General features: G+C 41.0%; 2 protein-coding genes across 2 annotated transcripts; both read right to left on the minus strand.

The window, feature by feature from the left end:
* Positions 1-2,234: 2,234 nt before the first annotated feature.
* LOC126733313 (probable serine/threonine-protein kinase WNK7) lies at positions 2,235-5,919 on the minus strand. The gene is made up of 8 exons (XM_050436551.1): positions 5,740-5,919; positions 5,294-5,408; positions 4,994-5,031; positions 4,560-4,787; positions 4,242-4,462; positions 3,871-4,028; positions 3,355-3,778; positions 2,235-3,259 (listed from the first exon to the last, which is right to left on the minus strand). Exons 2-8 carry the CDS (start codon positions 5,387-5,389, stop codon positions 2,466-2,468), a joined length of 1,959 nt encoding a protein of 652 aa, XP_050292508.1. The 5' UTR covers positions 5,390-5,408; positions 5,740-5,919; the 3' UTR covers positions 2,235-2,465.
* An 8,404-nt stretch (positions 5,920-14,323) lies between these two features.
* Positions 14,324-16,347, minus strand: LOC126689683 (uncharacterized). The gene is made up of 3 exons (XM_050384891.1): positions 15,526-16,347; positions 14,963-15,441; positions 14,324-14,885 (listed from the first exon to the last, which is right to left on the minus strand). The coding sequence occupies exons 2-3, from the start codon at positions 15,428-15,430 to the stop codon at positions 14,370-14,372; spliced, it is 984 nt and encodes a 327-aa protein (XP_050240848.1). The 5' UTR covers positions 15,431-15,441; positions 15,526-16,347; the 3' UTR covers positions 14,324-14,369.
* Positions 16,348-18,394: the final 2,047 nt, after the last annotated feature.

An 18,394-nucleotide genomic window follows, 5' to 3' on the forward strand; every position in this document is an offset into this window, starting at 1 on the left:
CGATTTCTCCTCAATATCCCGTTTTACCATCTTAAAAGTTATTTATTTATTATACTATACCATTTTAAAATACACCCAACATTCCAACTTTTATTTTATCATGCAATATATTAAAATAATATATCTACACTATAAAATAATATAACTCAAAACCCACAAATAACCAATAAAACTCACTGCCTCAACTGCCCATCACCCCACCACCACCTCAATGCCCATTGTTGATACTCATTTTCGCGACACATTCTCTACAAGCTCGACTTAATCAAGCCTGACCTCATTATGGGCCCAATTCATATATTAGATTATATTTTATTCTTTTAAGCATGGCCCAAGCCTATGTGATATATTAGGGAAAATTGAGGAAGTGTGGTTTGGAAGGTATGAGTAAATTTCTTTTAAATCTTTTGCGTGAGCCTAGCCCATGCATGCTACCAAGTGGGCAAAGACACTGATAGAACCTTAGGCTCATGGAGAAGGTCTTGTACCTAAAATTTCCATCCCAAAAGAGCTTTTATGCTCTGGTTGACTGTGGCCCAAAGTCTCTGCCCGAACCCAGTTTTCCCTTTAAAAATAGTTGGCTCTCATTCACCAACTCCAGCTGCTAGCTCTCACTTAGGTGAGCCTTCCAAGAGTCTGAAACAATTAAAAATGAGGAGCCAATGCGGGGTTAGTCAAATATTTCCCAAATTATGCATAAAGCAAGTTAAATCTTTTACCCAACTAAAGCAAATATGAACCAAACATTAATTTAGCACCTGGGAGGTCCATAGCCTCATCTTTAGCCTAAAAACCAGTCATTAATGACACCCAAATGCTGCTATAAAACTCTCCTTTTAGTTCAAAACAAAGCCAACCACGTTTCCCCCACAGAGTTTAAACTTTAGAAATAAAAGTCCATTCAGCCAGTTAACATCCTCACAATTCTAAAGTTTGGGGATGAAAATATAGGTATAAGGGAACCTTCCCTCTCTTCCTCACAACCTCTCTCAATTTTCTCTTCTTGCTAACTGTGGGTTGAAGTTTCGGATCTGTTATGTTTTTATGCATTTCTTGACATTTTTGTTATTGGCATTTTGATTTCTCTTTTGTTAAAACACCAATAGTCTTTTGTTCATTATACATTTAGAATTTTGGGCTTGATTTTCGACAAATTAACACTTCTAAAGAACCAAGGGGAGATTCGGGCTAATCTTGCATTTTTGACCCTTGTCGCAAAACGTCCCTGACACTCATCATCCACCACCACCTCACTACCCATCACCCACCACCGCCAAAACAAAACCCCCAAATGATAATATAACTCAAAAACCACAAATGACCAACAAAACCCATTGCCTCACTGCCCATCACCTACCACCGCCTCCTAGTCACACCACCTACCACCGCCGAGCATAGAGAGCCACCATCGAAACTCAGCCCTAGACCCACCACGCCGCCACCACCCACTGACCTAAAACCTACTTCAATCCACTGATCCATGTTGAGAGGGAGAAACCCATGCCGATCCACTGATCACACCACCACATCCACTAATCAAGTCACCGCCTTCAACCAAAGAGAGAGAGAGAGAGAGAGAGAGAGAGGCTGAAGCCTAAGATTAGAGGAGAGAGAGAGAAGCGAGTCACAAAGAGAGAGAAGATAATGTTTGAGGAGAATGAATCAATATTTTATTTTTTCAAATTTAGGATGGTATGTAGCATAATTGTAATTTTTTATTTATTTAATAATTGGAAGACTGAGTAATGGAGCTTTTTGATGCTTTGATGCTAAAATATACCAACATATACCATTTGAGAAACCGGGTACTGATACTCTATGGCAATAACAAACCAAAGGCGAAGACCAAGGATTGAGAACGACTTTCATAGCTCTGTTTTCGCTCGTGAATGTGGCATTGTGTATCAACACAATTCAGGTTCACACACAAATGAATTATTGGAAGGACGATGGTCCATTTGAGTGAAAAGGAACACATGGGTGGGTATATGTAAAGAGTGAGGATGATTAGTTTCATACCAACCCATCCTATGGACTCGGGTAACAAAGTTGAACGAAGGGGTTAAATTGAGAACAACTCAACCTAAACTTTAGTATTAGCATTGCCGAAATTGAAACTATAGAGACCAAATTGACAAATGCTCACCTTATCAATAAAAGTAACTACAAAACACCAGAAGTAAAATGAATCACCTCTTTTTTTTTTTTTTTTTTTGAGATGATGAAGAAGAATATGAATCACATAATTACTCATTTCATTCCTATTTGACATTTTGACTAGAGTCGATCTTTAGCTCTAGTTAGCTATTTTGAAAAAAATTAAAAAAAATGTGTTTAATTACAATTAATTTTCTCTTCTTAGAAAAAACTATCTACACTTTCAAGAAAAAACTATTTACACTTTCAAGGAAGAGAAAAGGAGGAAAAAGAGGGAAGGAAATAAAACAAATAACTACAAGAATTGACTAACAAACTGACTCTATTTTTTTCTGAGACAACCTCCTCCTCCTTGTCTCCATGATAGCTTCATGTCTTCTCTTGGATATTTCTCTAATGGCCTCCTGGTACTGCAGCTCAATCATTTCCATCTCCATTCTCAACTCCTCATCTCCATCTTGATCATAATGAATTGTATAAGCTGGGAAAGTCACTAAACTGCTGCTTTCCAAATCTATAACCTTGCTACTGTGATCAGGGGATGCACCCATTTCCGCTTCAAATGGGGATTCCCTCACTCTTCTGTCCAGCCCATACCCCATCTCTGCAGACGTGTATGAATCAATAGAACTATTTTGATCATTCAATTCAGAAGAGGTTGCAGAAACATATGATATCTCAGAACACTGATCTTCAGTCGTGGTTGCACTTTGAAGACCAAAATTATCATGAGACCTGATCTCTTCAAGTTTGTCATTGGTTTCCTGTACTGGTTGAATGGACCCACCAGAGGAAGTAGAATTGGTGAAACCGGCCTCACATGCATTTCGGTGTGATTGTACTAAGTTTCCATCATGTTTTAGCAACTGAGAGACTTCTTGATGGGCTTCATGAGTTTGTATTCCATTTGGAGCAACCAGATGATCAATGTGAACACAAGGCTTCCATTTAGGCACTAACTTCATCAACAACAAATCAATCAACTCAGCTATAAACATAACATCCTCATCAGCTAATTCTAGTTGCTCAACCATCTCACTTGAAACTGAGTTGGCTGTATCACTATCAAGGTAGAATAGGAAGTGGATATTCCTTGCACGACCTGCATGTAAATAACAGAATATATAGTTCTCTAGTAATAAATTAACAATAAAACTTAATCAGAATGGCAATGAACTATGTTAGATATATACATACCATTCCGATCAGCTATTCGAAGTATTAATGAGACCGAGTGCTCATCATTTCTTTCACCTTTTAACCAAAAGGAATTTTCTTTTTGTGCTCTTTTTACCTCCACACACAGAGAATGGGACCCATCATCAATAGTGGTGATAATGGGTAGATTACCATCATTGTCAGCATCTATGGAATGGGGTTTATTTCGTGTGCTAGCAGGTCCTTCTGACATCAACCAACGATCTCCAAAAGCTCCCATTTTGGGAAGAACTATATCTGGAAGTGGTAGAGAACGATTCTTTGCCAATTTGTTTACTTGGAGAAAAGGGTCCATCAAAAGCTCTTTTGCTGACAGCCTTTGAGATGCTGGGACCAAACATTTCTCGATAAATTGTTTCATTGCTAGGTCTTTTACTTTAGAGAGTGCGACAGGCTTTATTCCCTGTTAGGTCTTATAATTTTAGGATTGACCATGACTACAGCTAATACTCATAAGTAAGAAGAAACAAATTTAATTAATCATGAAAAACTTACAGATGAAACTTTCTTGTATATTTGAGCTGAATTTCTACATTCACTGTAAGGATATTCAAAAGTCACCATCTCTAGCATGCACATGCCAAATGAATATATATCGGCCAACTCATTGTAATCCTCATCATATAGTTCAGGTGCCATAAACTCAGGAGTTCCTATCAAGATCACATTCACAAGTTAATGGCAAACAAATAAACCATACACAAGACCAGACTATTGCAAAACAAAAAGGCATATTCTTTAAGACAGCTATCTGAGCAATAATATCCACATTGTTTTAAGATTTATTACTCCAACAATCTATGGCCTGGCCATGAGTATCAGACAGTGAGTATCAATAAGGTAAAGCAAGAGCATGGAAAATGTACCAATTACACTTTTGGCAGTAGCCTGCTCCATGACAGTTGCCAACCCGAGATCTCCAATTTTAACTTCTCCTTGGTTACCGTTGATAAATATGTTATCACACTTGAGGTCCCTATGTATAATTGGTGGGTTGTGACTGTGAAGGTAGTTCAAACCTGTCAAAATCTGCCTTGCCCATCCCTTCACAGCCTTCATCTCAATCTTTTTGTGTTTCTTACGATACCTAAATCACGGATTACATCCACTAACTACAAGGCTGATGGCACCATAAAACAAAACAAGAAACTCAAGTAAAGTTGTAAGAAGGAAACTAAACTTACTGTCTAAGGTTGCCAGAGGAGAACAACTCAGTGATAATATTAACAGTCTTGTTCTTATCATCGATCCACGAATTGTAAAACTTTAATATATTGCTATGTTTCAGTGATTTTAAGAGATGCACTTCTGAGTACAGCCTCTCTAAGTCATCTGGTGACTGTAGCACATCATCAATTCGAATTTGGTTCCATGCTACTTCAAGCCCATCAACTTCATCAAAGGCCTTGTAACTAGTTGATTATAAATTTAAGGAAGACAGACAAATACAACAAGAAGATTAACTCAACTCAAGTAAAATAAATATATAATCGTTGCTTATTTTTTCTACATCCACTAACACTAAGTTTCCCACTTGATACACACATACGCATAACATGAAGAAATTAAATAAAGGCCACCAACATAATTTTAATTTTAAAGGAAGAATGAAGGATACACTGTCTTGAAGGCACCTTTACCAAGGACATCTTTATACTGTCAAAACCCAAAACCAAGATATAAATGCAATAATCAAAGCCCTTGAAAATAATATGAACATCGAGTTTGGTTGATGTTTAGACTACTTTTAATCCCCAAAAAAAAGAAAAAAGAAAAAAAAAAAAAAAAAAACCACATCACACAGAAATGTCACTTAGTTGAGGGATCGTAGCATGAAATTTAAACCATCATTACCTTTCCCTTTTCCTGAATTTTCTCATTAATCAAACGCAAACTAAGCAGAAAGACAGAATTTTACCCGAATGTAGCGACAAGTTGGATCAATCTCAAGAATGTGAGGAGGCTCTGCATAACCTGAACCATCTTTGGAACTCTCGGTGCCAGCCATGCTCATCTTTACCAATCTCTATTATCTAAAAACTCTTGACAATAATTAAATATTAAAGCTAAAACAAATCAACATTTTTACTTCAAATACAACAACACGCAAGCCCTAATTGTATGATCACTAAAAAAAAAAAAAAAATCAAAACCAAATTTAATTCAGCAAAGCAACGAATGTTAAGACTCAATTAGCATTGGGGGGACAAATTAAAAGCTTTTTTTTCAGATATAATTCTGAGCCAATTAAAAAAAAAAACACTACAAACGATACCTGCAAAAACATATTTCTAAAAAAATTTTTTTTTACCCAACAAAAAAAAATTAACCATTGAGAAAATTTGGGAAAAAAAAAATTTGTACCTGGAGAAGGAGCTTTCTGGGGGAAAAAAAGGAAAAAAAAAAAGAGCTTGAGAGAGAGCGAAATCCTAACCTAGATTTTGAGGAGACAGACAGAGTCGGACAAGTGTCATATTAGTCACCACCTCGTATTGAAATTCTCTGTGTTTTTGTTTTTTTTACTAAAAACTCAATTCAACACATAGAGGAGAGGAGGTATATATTTTTTTTGAAACTCTCTCAACAATAGAGGAGGTATATAAAAGGTCTGTTTGGATAGAATTTATTTTGTTGAAATTGAAAATTGAAAACTGAAAACACTGTAGCAAAATAATTTTTAAATATGTGAATAGTATCGTGGGACCCATTTTTAATGAAAAAGTTGCTGAAAAGTGGAGTTTGTGGGCCCGTGAACAGTAAATAGGACCCACTAGTGTGCATTCCATGGCTTATTTTGTTGTGAACAGTACTGAGTTTGATGAAAAGTGTACAGTGAATAGGCTGAAAAGTCAAAAACAACGGCAGAAAAAAAAAAAAAAAAAAAAAGACACAAAAACGCAAACGCAAACGTAGAAAAGTTGAATCCAAACTCTGCCAAATACTTATACTTATCCTGCAACTTATAAATATTTATGACTTACTACAAGTTTTTTTAATATTATTAATTAATTTTTTTTTTTTGAAAAGATTAGTTTTTTTTTTGAACAATATTATTAATTAGTTATGACTTATGACTTATGAGACCGTCGAAATCCATGATATAAAAATCTTAAAAACTTTAGCATTTACTAATATTTATTTATCTATCTAGGAACATAGCATATATTTTTTTTATTCGCGAGCTTCTGAGGTTTGCTGCAGGTGACTTTTGTATCTTATTATGGCTCCGTTTAGATTGAGCTTATTGTTACTGAAATTGAAAACTGAAACTGAAAACACTGTAGTAGAATAAATTTTAAATGTATGAATAATATCGCAGGACCCATTTTTAATGAAAAAATTGTTGAAAAGTGAAATTTATGGGTACATGAACAGTGCACGAATGCACTGTTCAAGGAAGACTAAGTCAAATGTTGCGGCTGAATCCAAAAAAAAAAAAAAAAAGGCAAAACATGAAAGGTAAAACGCATCGCAACTTTCAGTGCTCTCCAAACGGGCACTATGTATCTTCAATAAAGGAGTTTGAATAATGTTATTTTTATTTTTTTGAAGGGAAATGTTAACGAGTGTCATACGGTATTAGTTAAGAATCTAATTAAAAAAAGTTTTATGGAAAAAGAAAAAAAACAATTAATATTTTGACAGTTTTTTTCATTTCCCATAAAAGTAATGTCAAAACTTTCCTAAAATGGATTCTTAATCAATGCCGCACGGCACTCGTTAACATGACCATTTTTTGAAATATATGTGGATGAAAATGTGTATTGAAATATGTGTAATTTTGTTTAAAAACTGAAAATGTGTATTTAAGATGCTCTATCATCAGAGCCTTAAGGTTTTTTTTTTTTTTTTTTTTTAAAACGAGAATGAATCAGCATTTAAGTTTGGTTATTAAAGTTGATAGAGAAGCGGAAAATAATCCATCTCCAGCTCGTCCAAAGGGTTCGTCCAGAGCCTACAGCGCAGATTGATCCAAGAGTCAACCCAGAAGGAGAGACGTCCATTAAATAATAGCACCACTCCATAAGTTTAAGTCTCCCAAGGACGAAAAGATCGTCCATGAGGTTCGTCCATGAGAAGTCGTCAAATATCCTTGGACGACTAAGCCACCCTACACCAGACGGACGAACCCTCAACACTTAGACTTTCAGCAACCCTCAACTATCTCAACAAACCCTTCGAATAAATTAACCTCCATTTAGCAGTTACCATTTTATATTCGTTGAGGGAGGTTACTCCGGAGTTGTTGGATTCCACAAAACCTGGGGAGGTTATCGAACAAATAACCGCCCCTGGCTCCCTATATAAGAGACCGGTCTGGACCCGACAGAGGTAAGTCTTTCCTCTCGGACACATTTCCAAAACACTTGGAACTTATTCTTCTACAAATCTAACTTCGCCGTCGGAGGGGGTTCGACCGGTCTTCTCCGGTCTCCTCTTTTGATTTCATTCTCTTCCTTGCAGGCCATCAACCGCTTGAACAGCCCACCGAAGCCAGGCCATTCTACCTTACTGATTTCGAACATTATCAGTTGGCGCCGTCTGTGGGAAGCGAAGGTTGTTTTGCGATTTTCTTTTCCGCGACAAAAAGGTTAGGATGGTCAGGACCAGGTCGAGGGCTACTAGCCCTGGCCGTCAGGGAAGCAGAGGCGCTTCAAGTGATCCTCAGCGTGATCGCCAATCCGCACCAGTCATGCAAACGTCTTCCGTTCAAAATATGCAATCCATGGCGGCTGCAATGGCGGAATTGACTCGCCAAAACCAGGAGTTAAGGATGGAGATCACTCACAGGAGACAGACACGTGAGGAGCATGCAGGGCAGACGCAAGGCCATGGTGACACACAGAATACTGAGATTGGAAGTCAGTTTAGAGGCACCACTTCACGGACAGTGCCACACCTGAAAGAGGAGATGGATCAAATGAAGAAAGTCATGGAGGAGATGAAGGAAAACATGAGAAGAACGAATCCTATAGAGGATTTGGTCCACAGGACTGACTCTCCTTTTACGGCTTCCATCAATGGCCACCCTCTACCATCAAAGTTCAAACTACCTTCCCTGGACTCGTATGACGGGACGCGTGACCCCTTCGATCACATTGCAACATTCAAGACAACAATGCACCTTCAGGGGGTCCCTGATGAAATCATGTGTCGAGCCTTCCCTACTACCCTTAAAGGCCCGGCACGGGTTTGGTTCAGTAAAATCCCCCCAAGTTCCGTAAGTTCTTTCGAAGAGTTAAGCAAATTGTTTGTTAACAACTTCATCGGGGGACAGAGGCACAAGCGCTCTTCGTCCAGCTTACTGACCATAGAACAAGGGGAGAACGAAAGCTTGCGGTCATTCATCACTCGCTTCAACAGAGAAGCCCTTAGTGTGGACGAGGTGGACGACAAGCTTCTACTGGCAGCCTTCCACAACGGGATTAATTCGGATTTATTTATCCACAAGCTATATGAGAAGGAGCCTCAAACCATGGCCGAGCTCGTCCATTCGGCTCAGAACTTCATGAATGCAGAAGATGCAATCATAGCCAAGAAGAGGAAAAGAACTGAAAGGATGGAAGCGCACCCAGCTCGACACTCAGAACAAGCCCCTCGTCCAAAGAAGGGACGGACGGAAGATAGGAAGGAACGAGATAGCAGGAAGACAGGTCCCTCGGGAAGAAGCCAGAACTATACGCCCCTGAATGCTCCACTTAATCAGGTGCTCATGCAAATCAAAGACGATCCTGCTTTAAAATGGCCAGAGAAGATGAAAGGGGATCCCAACAAGCGCAATAAGAACAAATATTGTCGCTTTCATAGGGACCATGGGCATGACACGGATGAGTGTTATGACCTAAAACAGCAAATAGAGAACCTTATCAGACAAGGAAAGTTGAAGCACTTTGTTGGAAGGGATCGTACAGATGAGAAGCTGAAAGGCAAAATGGAGGAATCATCCCGGCCCCCACTAGGAGAAATAAGGATTATCGTTGGGGGGAACTCGACGGGGCAGTCTTCCAAGTCAAAGAAGACGTATCTCAAAGCGGTACAAAGCGTCCAGCTCTCTGGACGATCACCAAGGACGAGATCAATGGACGAGCCAACCATTTCCTTCACCGACGAAGATGCTGAGAGGATCCATCACCCGCATGATGATGCGATCGTCATTACATTGCTCATTGCAGATTATACAACCAGGAGAGTGTTGGTTGACAACGGAAGTTCAGCAGACATATTGTATTACCCCGCCTTCCAACAGATGAGGCTTGGACGAGATCAACTTCGTCCAGTATGCTCGCCACTGATAGGATTTGGAGGAATGAAGGTGCAGCCTGTGGGTACCATTACATTACCAGTTGTGGTAGGGTCGTACCCGCAGCAGATAACCAAGGAAGTCAATTTCCTTGTGGTAGATTGTGCATCTTCATACAACGCCATTATTGGAAGGCCCACTCTTAATAGTTGGAAGGCGATAACTTCGACCTACCATCTATCAGTCAAATTCCCTACGGAGTACGGGATAGGACAAGCACAAGGAGATCAGTTGGCAGCTAGAGAATGCTACTTAGCCATGGTGGCTTTGGACGAACAGGTGCAGACAATGAGCATCGAAGAAAGAAGAGTTATTGCAGAGCCCACGGAAGTGTTGGAAGATGTTATTTTGCAGGAAGATGATCCAGAGAAATTTACCAGAATTGGAACATGTATGAAGGATAAGGCAAGAGAAGACCTCATCCAGTTCCTGAGGAAAAGTATCGACGTTTTTGCATGGAGTCATGACGACATGCCTGGAATCGACCCAAGTGTGATCACTCATCGGTTGAATGTATACCCCTTTTTTAAGCCCATTCGTCAGAAGAAGAGGGTATTCGCTCCCGAGAGGGACAAAGCAATCAAGGAAGAGGTTCAAAAACTGACCACAGCAAAGTTCATCAAGGAAGTCTATTACCCGGATTGGTTAGCCAATGTGGTGATGGTGAAGAAAGCTAATGGAAAGTGGAGAATGTGCGTAGACTTCACGGACTTGAACAAAGCATGTCCCAAGGATAGTTATCCTCTACCACGCATTGATCAATTGGTGGACTCTACTGCCGGCCATCAGTTGCTGAGTTTCATGGATGCCTTCTCAGGATATAATCAAATCAAGATGGATGAAGCTGATCAGGAGAAAACTTCCTTCATTACCAGCCAAGGCTTGTTTTGCTACAAAGTAATGCCCTTCGGCTTGAAGAACGCAGGGGCAACTTATCAGAGGTTAGTGAATCACATGTTTCGTCCACAGATAGGACAGAATGTGGAGGTTTACGTCGACGACATGCTTGTGAAGAGCATAGACGAAGGAAGCCATCTAGATGACCTACAGGAAACCTTTGAAACACTTCGGCGATATAAGATGAAATTGAACCCAAGCAAGTGTGCATTCGGAGTGTCGTCGGGAAAGTTTCTGGGGTTCATGGTCTCGCAAAGGGGAATTGAAGCAAATCCGGATAAGATCCAGGCTATATTGAACATGGAGCCACCGAAGAGTATCAAGGAAGTCCAATCCCTCACAGGACGAGTTGCCGCTTTGAACAGGTTTGTTTCAAAAGCCACAGATAAGTGTTTACCTTTCTTTACAGTCCTCAGGAAGGCATTTGAGTGGACGGACGAATGTCAAAGGGCCTTCCAAGACCTGAAAGATTATCTTACAACGGCCCCATTATTAAGTCCATCTGTGCAAGGAGAAGAACTGTACCTATACTTAGCGGTGTCCCCACATGCCGTAAGTTCAGCTTTAATCAGAGAAGAAGGGAAAATACAAAAGCCAGTGTACTACACTAGCCGGGCACTCAGAGGAGCAGAGGGAAGATATCCGCTCATGGAGAAATTGGCTTTCGCACTAATAACGGCTTCAAGGAAGTTAAGACATTACTTCCAAGTTCATATCATTAATGTCATGACGGACCATCCGCTTAAGAAGGCAATGAACAAGCTGGAAGCCGCAGGACGACTCGTTCAGTGGGCAGTCGAACTTAGTGAATTCGACATTCGGTATCAACCGAGAAGTGCAATAAAGACTCAAGCCTTGGCAGATTTCATTGCGGAGTTCACTCCACGTTATGAAGACCTGGGGGAAGGCGAGTACAACAACAAATGGGTCGTCCATGTTGATGGATCGTCTACATTATATGCTGGCGGAATAGGAGTTGTTTTGCAGTCGCCAGAAGGGGACAAATTCAAATACAAGGCCCGTCTGCAATACCAGACTACTAACAATGAAGCGGAGTATGAAGCCCTTTTAAAGGGGTTGGAACTGGCCAAGTCTGTAGAAGCAGACTCAATACTTGTCTTGGGAGATTCTCAACTGATCATAGGCCAAGTCAATGGGACATGTGAAGCGAAGGAAGACAGAATGAAGAAATATCTAAGGAAGGTAGTACGCCTTGTGAAGAAATTCAAAAAAGCAGATTTCGTTCAAATCCCAAGGGAAGAGAATGTGGAGGCAGATACTCTGGCGAAGGAAGCATCTGCGAATGAGGCCTTGGACGAGATGAATGATGTACACTACATGCCAAGCATAGACCTTCCAGAACTGATGCAGATAGAGGGAGAAGGAAATTGGATGACCCCGATAGTGTCATACTTAAAGGACGGAATGCTTCCAGAAGAGAAGGATGAAGCTAGAAAGCTCAGAGTCAAGTCAGCAAGGTATGTGCTTATGGACGAGGTGTTATATAAGAGAGGTTTTTCCCAGCCTCTCTTAAGATGTTTGGCTCCAGACGAGGCAAATTACATGTTGAGGGAGGTTCACGAAGGAGCATGCGGGAACCATTCGGGAGCCAGGTCACTCGTCCATAAAGTCATCCGAAGTGGATTCTATTGGCCAACCATCCAAGCTGACGCTAAAGCATATGTCAAAGTCTGTGACCAATGCCAACGCTTTAGCAACATTCCCAGACAGCCAGCAGAATATCTCACGCCAATGATGGCCCCTTGGCCTTTCGCACAATGGGGGCTAGATATTTTGGGGCCCTTTCCGACTGGAACTCGGCAAATGAAGTTTCTGGTGGTGGGAATAGATTACTTCACAAAATGGGTGGAAGCCGAACCCTTAGCCAAAATTACACAGCAGAATGTCAAGAACTTCGTCTGGAAGAACATTGTATGCAGATTCGGAGTACCTAGAGTACTAGTGTCTGACAATGGACGACAGTTTGACAACACACCCTTCAGGGAATTTTGTGAACAGCTTGGAATGAAGAACCATTACTCCTCACCCTCCCACCCACAGGCCAATGGCCAGGCAGAAGTAGCGAACCGATCCTTGCTAAAGATCATCAAGACTCGGCTCGAAGGGGCAAAGGGGATATGGCCGGATGAATTACCAGGTGTTTTATGGGCTTATAGAACTACAGCGAGAACTCCAACAGGAGAAACTCCTTTTAAGCTAGCCTACGGAAGCGAGGCAGTTATACCAGCAGAAGTACACATGACGAGCCACAGGGTCAGGAAGTACCAAACTGAAGAAAACGACGAACAGCTCCGTCTTAACCTTGACCTTATGGACGAGGTCAGGATGGATGCAGAACAGAGGACAGCAAGGTACAAAAATCTCATGGCAAGACAATATGATGCTATGGTAAAGCCTAGGCGTTTCAACATTGGAGATCTCGTCTTGAAGAGGGTTACCTTGGCAACAAGAAACCCGGCCTACGGGAAACTTGGCCCAAATTGGGAAGGACCTTATAGGGTTGTCAACTGCAAAAGGCAAGGATCCTATTATTTGGAAGCTTTGGATGGGCGGAGGCTGGAACACCCTTGGAATGTTGAGCACCTCAGGAAGTACCATCAGTAAGTGCTGACCCTTCACCGGTGTCCTTGGACGAGATGTATGGACGAGAAGAAGTATTTTACTACTGTTAAGTGTTTTTAAGTATTTTAATAATCCCCTAGAAGGTACATTAGTGTTTTCACTTTTGTGCTATTCATGGACGAATTGGTTTGTATTTTAAATTCAATAAGGCACTAGCTAATAAGCATGTGCCATGCCTGTGGACGAATGATTACATAAGTTTGGGTTTTCAAATATATATATATTGTTTTCAAATATATTATTGGAATCCTTATATGTTCATTCAGATTGATCCGCAAAAAGAAAGCATGGACGAATGAAATCCTTGGACGCAAGGATATATCGTCCATGAACCTTTCTCCAAAGGAAATATGAAAAGTTTCATCCGTCCAGAACATGGGACGAGGTGAAACCTAAGCTAAAATACGGAGGTTCATCCGTCCAGAACATAGGACGAGATGAAACCTAAATACAGAGGTCCATCCGTCCAGAACATAGGACGAGATGAAACCCAAATACATAAGTCGATCCGTCCAGAACACAGGACGAGATGAAACCCATGCGAAAAATAAAGCATGATTCATCCGTCCAGAACATGGGACGAGATGAAAAGGGCATACTCGTCTAGACCCCAAGACGAGATGAATTCCCAAAAGTATTCGTCTGAAACGCAGACGAGCCAAGACTTCAAAATTAGCTTAACAATCCATTACCTTGGACGAGAAACGCTAAAAGTCTAATCATCCAGGACGACAAAATGATCGTCCATAATTTCGGAATGATGGAAAATCTAGCCAAAGGAATCAACATACTTTATCTTGGTGATGTAATGAAATTCACCCCCATGACCAAGATGAGGTGAACTGAATTCCTAGATGGACGAACCACATTGCTGATATAATAATAAAAAGTTCATACATAAAGCTGAAAACATATATATTCAAGCAGCAATGGAAGTGAAAATAGAATTATTCATTTCTTTCATTTAAAGGGTGGACGACCAACGTCCAAAAACCCATTTAGTTTTGAATGTATATAAAGCTCGTCCACAATCCTGGACGAGATGATTGTACTTGCATGAGCTTTAAAAAAAAAAAAGGAGAAGTAAAAAGCCCAAAACAACGGGCACTTCCATGAAAAGCAAATAAAAACAAATTCTCTAAGGAAATAGACTTCACTTGGGTTCGTCCTGAGTAACTTCAGTGTTAGCATCGTCCATGATGTTGACGTCCTCGGAACTCGTCTGCAACACAGAACTCTCTGTAGCAAGAGGAAGCTTGAACGAGTTAAAGTCCAAATCAGGATACGCGTCTTTGGCATCAGCACGGAAGTCTTCATAACCAGCTGCATAATGACTGTCTAGACGATTCTTATACTCGTCAGACTTCTTAAAAGCAGCAATTGCTTCTTCACGTGCCTTCTCCAAGGACGAGGTAAGCTCTGCAACTTGTCCTTCTAGATGGACGATGCGGGTATCCTTCTCTAAGTTGTCAGCTTTGAGCTCCTCAACATCGTTCTTCAGCTTCGTCTCGCTTCCCAGCAGACGATTAAAGTCCTCGGTCAACCTAATGACCTCCCCCTTCTTGGATAAGACCTCATGGCTTAGCTCCTTAGCCTTATCCTTGGCAGTCTTGGCCTCTGTAGCAAGCTCCTTGGCCTGGCAAGTCGCTGTATAAAACTTTGACATAGCCTGCATTTGGACGAAAAGGAGTTAGACATTTCATTCAAAGTTAAATGTTTACACACAAGGACGAGGAAAAAACTTACCTTGAAAAGGTCATGGATGCCAGAACGCTCAAACTCCTTCACTGACATGTTGTAACATTCGTTAACTTCATGATCAGTGACGATCCCTTTGAACGTCCTCCATGCATAACCCTCGTCCAGAACCAAATTAGAGGGACGATCAGAAGGCTCAGACGGGCTAGGCTTGTAAGAAGTTTTGGGAGCAGGGGGAGGATCAGACTGGACAGGATGAACTATTTGGACGGGCTCCACGTCCACAGGCTCGTCCAAGTTCACTGTTGGTGGTACGAACTTTGGAACCTTGGGAAGGGAATTCTTACTTGGTTTTTGCTTCTTGTGGCCACGACGACTGGGAAGGTCGTCCAGGTCCACATTGCTTGAAATACCCTTGGACTTCCTCTTCCCAGCCTGGACGGAAGCCACTTTGGGAGTTGGAGCAGCAACATCCTCGTCCCCGCTAGCCACTGTTTTTTCCTTGTTTTCCCTCATTGTGCTTATCCCTATGACGAGAAAAATTAATCAGAAAAAATTTAAAAAAAAAAAAAGAAGAGCTGAAATAATAGAATATTATGGACGACACTTACTTCGACGAGTGACCTCCTCGTGACTTAGGTTCTCAGCCGTAGGAAGTGGACCAAGTCCCCAAGTTGCTAGACGACTAAGAGTGACTAAGTCGTGGAAAGTCCTTCCTGGAAAGGTGCGAACCACGTCTATCCGGTCCAAGGAAAACTTGTCCAAGCGTGGACGAACAACAGCTGCATCACCAAGATAAATGGTTAGACGAGTAACAGATAAGAAATTTTAAGGGACAAACAGGGTAAAATGGAAAGAAAGACATACCCTCAGGACGAAGACGACCTAGAGGGCTGGTAAAAGGTGGGAAGAGGGGAATACCCACATCAGCTGGGTCCCCAGCCCAATTTCCAGAAATAATAAAAAATTCTTTTTTCCAAAGCCGGTCAGACGAACTACGGCCCGTTATTAAACTGTAATATGTACCTCTGGACGAAAACTGGTAGAACCCAGCAGATTTTTTGATCTCTGAGGGCTTATAGCAGTAAAGGAACTCGTCCACTGTAATTGGACGGTTCCCTTCCAATGCCTCACGCCATAATACTTGCATGGCAACAATCGTCCTCCAGCCATTGGGGTTGAGCTGGTTTGGCCCAATACCCAACCTTTGGAGGAGTTCTCTGCAGAAAGAGTTTAAGGGAAACCTAAGGCCAGCTAATAGGTAAGAAGTATATACCCCTAAGCCAGAGGAAGGGGAACAACACCATTCACCAGGCTGGGGTAGACGAGGGTTAAGCTCTTTAGGGATTTGGTATCTATCTACAAGAGTTTTTAACTTAGCGCCGTCTAAGGTGGATGCTACCTCTGGGGCACAACTATAGATTACATCCTCTTCGTCCTCCTCCTCGTCTTGAGGAGGACTAGATGGCTCTCTGGACGAACTAGCCTTTGATCCAGAAGCTGCCCTACGTCGTTGTTCCTGAAATTCCTCTAAAGGAATGCCAGGAACCCCAGACGAGTAATGCTCGTCTGAGGAATCACTACAGGACGAACTACCTATACTACCCTCACTCTCAGAGCCGTCCAGGTAGTCGTCTATCTCTCTCTCTAAACTAGACGATGAAGACATGTTTGGAATGTAGAAGACTTAAAATGAGAGCCTAAAAAAAAAAAGAAAAGAAGAAATACCTGATGAAACTAGGACGAGAGCTAGACGAGAATCTTGGACGAATTGGCAGAAGAGAGAATGAGGAAAAAAGTGAGGGGCATGAAAGAGAATGTACTATTTATAGGCCCCAGCAACAGGGTCAACGAAACGACGTTCGCCACTCAGAGACAGACACGTGGCGATTCTTTTGGGAAACGAGATCGACAGGACTGGCCAACCAACAGTCTCGCGACACGTGGCGTACGAAAAAGTGAAATTTAGCCAAAATCACAACGATGTCCTGGACGACCCTTTGAACAAAGGGGCAACTGATAGAGAAGCGGAAAATAATCCATCTCCAGCTCGTCCAAAGGGTTCGTCCAGAGCCTACAGCGCAGATTGATCCAAGAGTCAACCCAGAAGGAGAGACGTCCATTAAATAATAGCACCACTCCATAAGTTTAAGTCTCCCAAGGACGAAAAGATCGTCCATGAGGTTCGTCCATGAGAAGTCGTCAAATATCCTTGGACGACTAAGCCACCCTACACCAGACGGACGAACCCTCAACACTTAGACTTTCAGCAACCCTCAACTATCTCAACAAACCCTTCGAATAAATTAACCTCCATTTAGCAGTTACCATTTTATATTCGTTGAGGGAGGTTACTCCGGAGTTGTTGGATTCCACAAAACCTGGGGAGGTTATCGAACAAATAACCGCCCCTGGCTCCCTATATAAGAGACCGGTCTGGACCCGACAGAGGTAAGTCTTTCCTCTCGGACACATTTCCAAAACACTTGGAACTTATTCTTCTACAAATCTAACTTCGCCGTCGGAGGGGGTTCGACCGGTCTTCTCCGGTCTCCTCTTTTGATTTCATTCTCTTCCTTGCAGGCCATCAACCGCTTGAACAGCCCACCGAAGCCAGGCCATTCTACCTTACTGATTTCGAACATTATCAAAAGTTGTCTCTCTAAAAAAAAAGTTTGGTTATTAAAGTTTGACTTTGAGAGTGTTGAACACGTGGTGCTATTGTATTATTTAAAAACTAAAAATGTGCATTTAAGATGCTCTACCATCAGGGCCTTAAGGTTTTTTTTTTTGAAACGAGAATGAATCAGCATTTAAGTTTGGTTATTAAAGTTGTCTCTAAAAAAACAGTTTGGTTATTAAAGTTTGATTTTGAGGGTATTGAACGCGTGGTGCTACAGTGTTTGGGTTTCGTGAACTTTTTTTTTTGGAGAATGGAGCTTCGTGAAACTTAGGTGACAGGCCGTGGGACCCTATATGGGATTCCTTATCCAGTTAAGGTTCTAATTAATGGAGTAATATTCATAAAAAAAAATAATAATAATAATGGAGTAATTAATACTTAAAAAAAAAAAAATTGATAATGGATAAGTACGTATAAAAGTGGTTTCGCAAAATAAAAGTATGTAAAAAAGAAAAAGGAATAGTTCACACTTTCTTTTTTTGATAGGAGGAAAGGAATAGTTCATACTTTTTTTTTTTTTTTTTTTTTTTTGATAGGAAGGAATAGTTAACACTTGTTTGAGTGTTTGGTTAATTTGTATTTCCTATCTCGTTAGGATTCTACCAACAAAATATTTGAAAATATAGTTGCTTTTTTATGGATGAAACTAGCTTATTTGGTAAGGCATTTTAAACACACTTTTTAGCATTTTAAACACACTTTTTAGCATTTTAAACACATTTACACATTTTTTCATCCACAAGTATATCAAAAATACCCAAACAACATTACTCAAATTTCGCCCGAAATTTATCACC

This window comes from Quercus robur, chromosome 6 (assembly GCF_932294415.1).
Source record: "Quercus robur chromosome 6, dhQueRobu3.1, whole genome shotgun sequence".
Lineage (NCBI taxonomy): Eukaryota > Viridiplantae > Streptophyta > Magnoliopsida > Fagales > Fagaceae > Quercus > Quercus robur.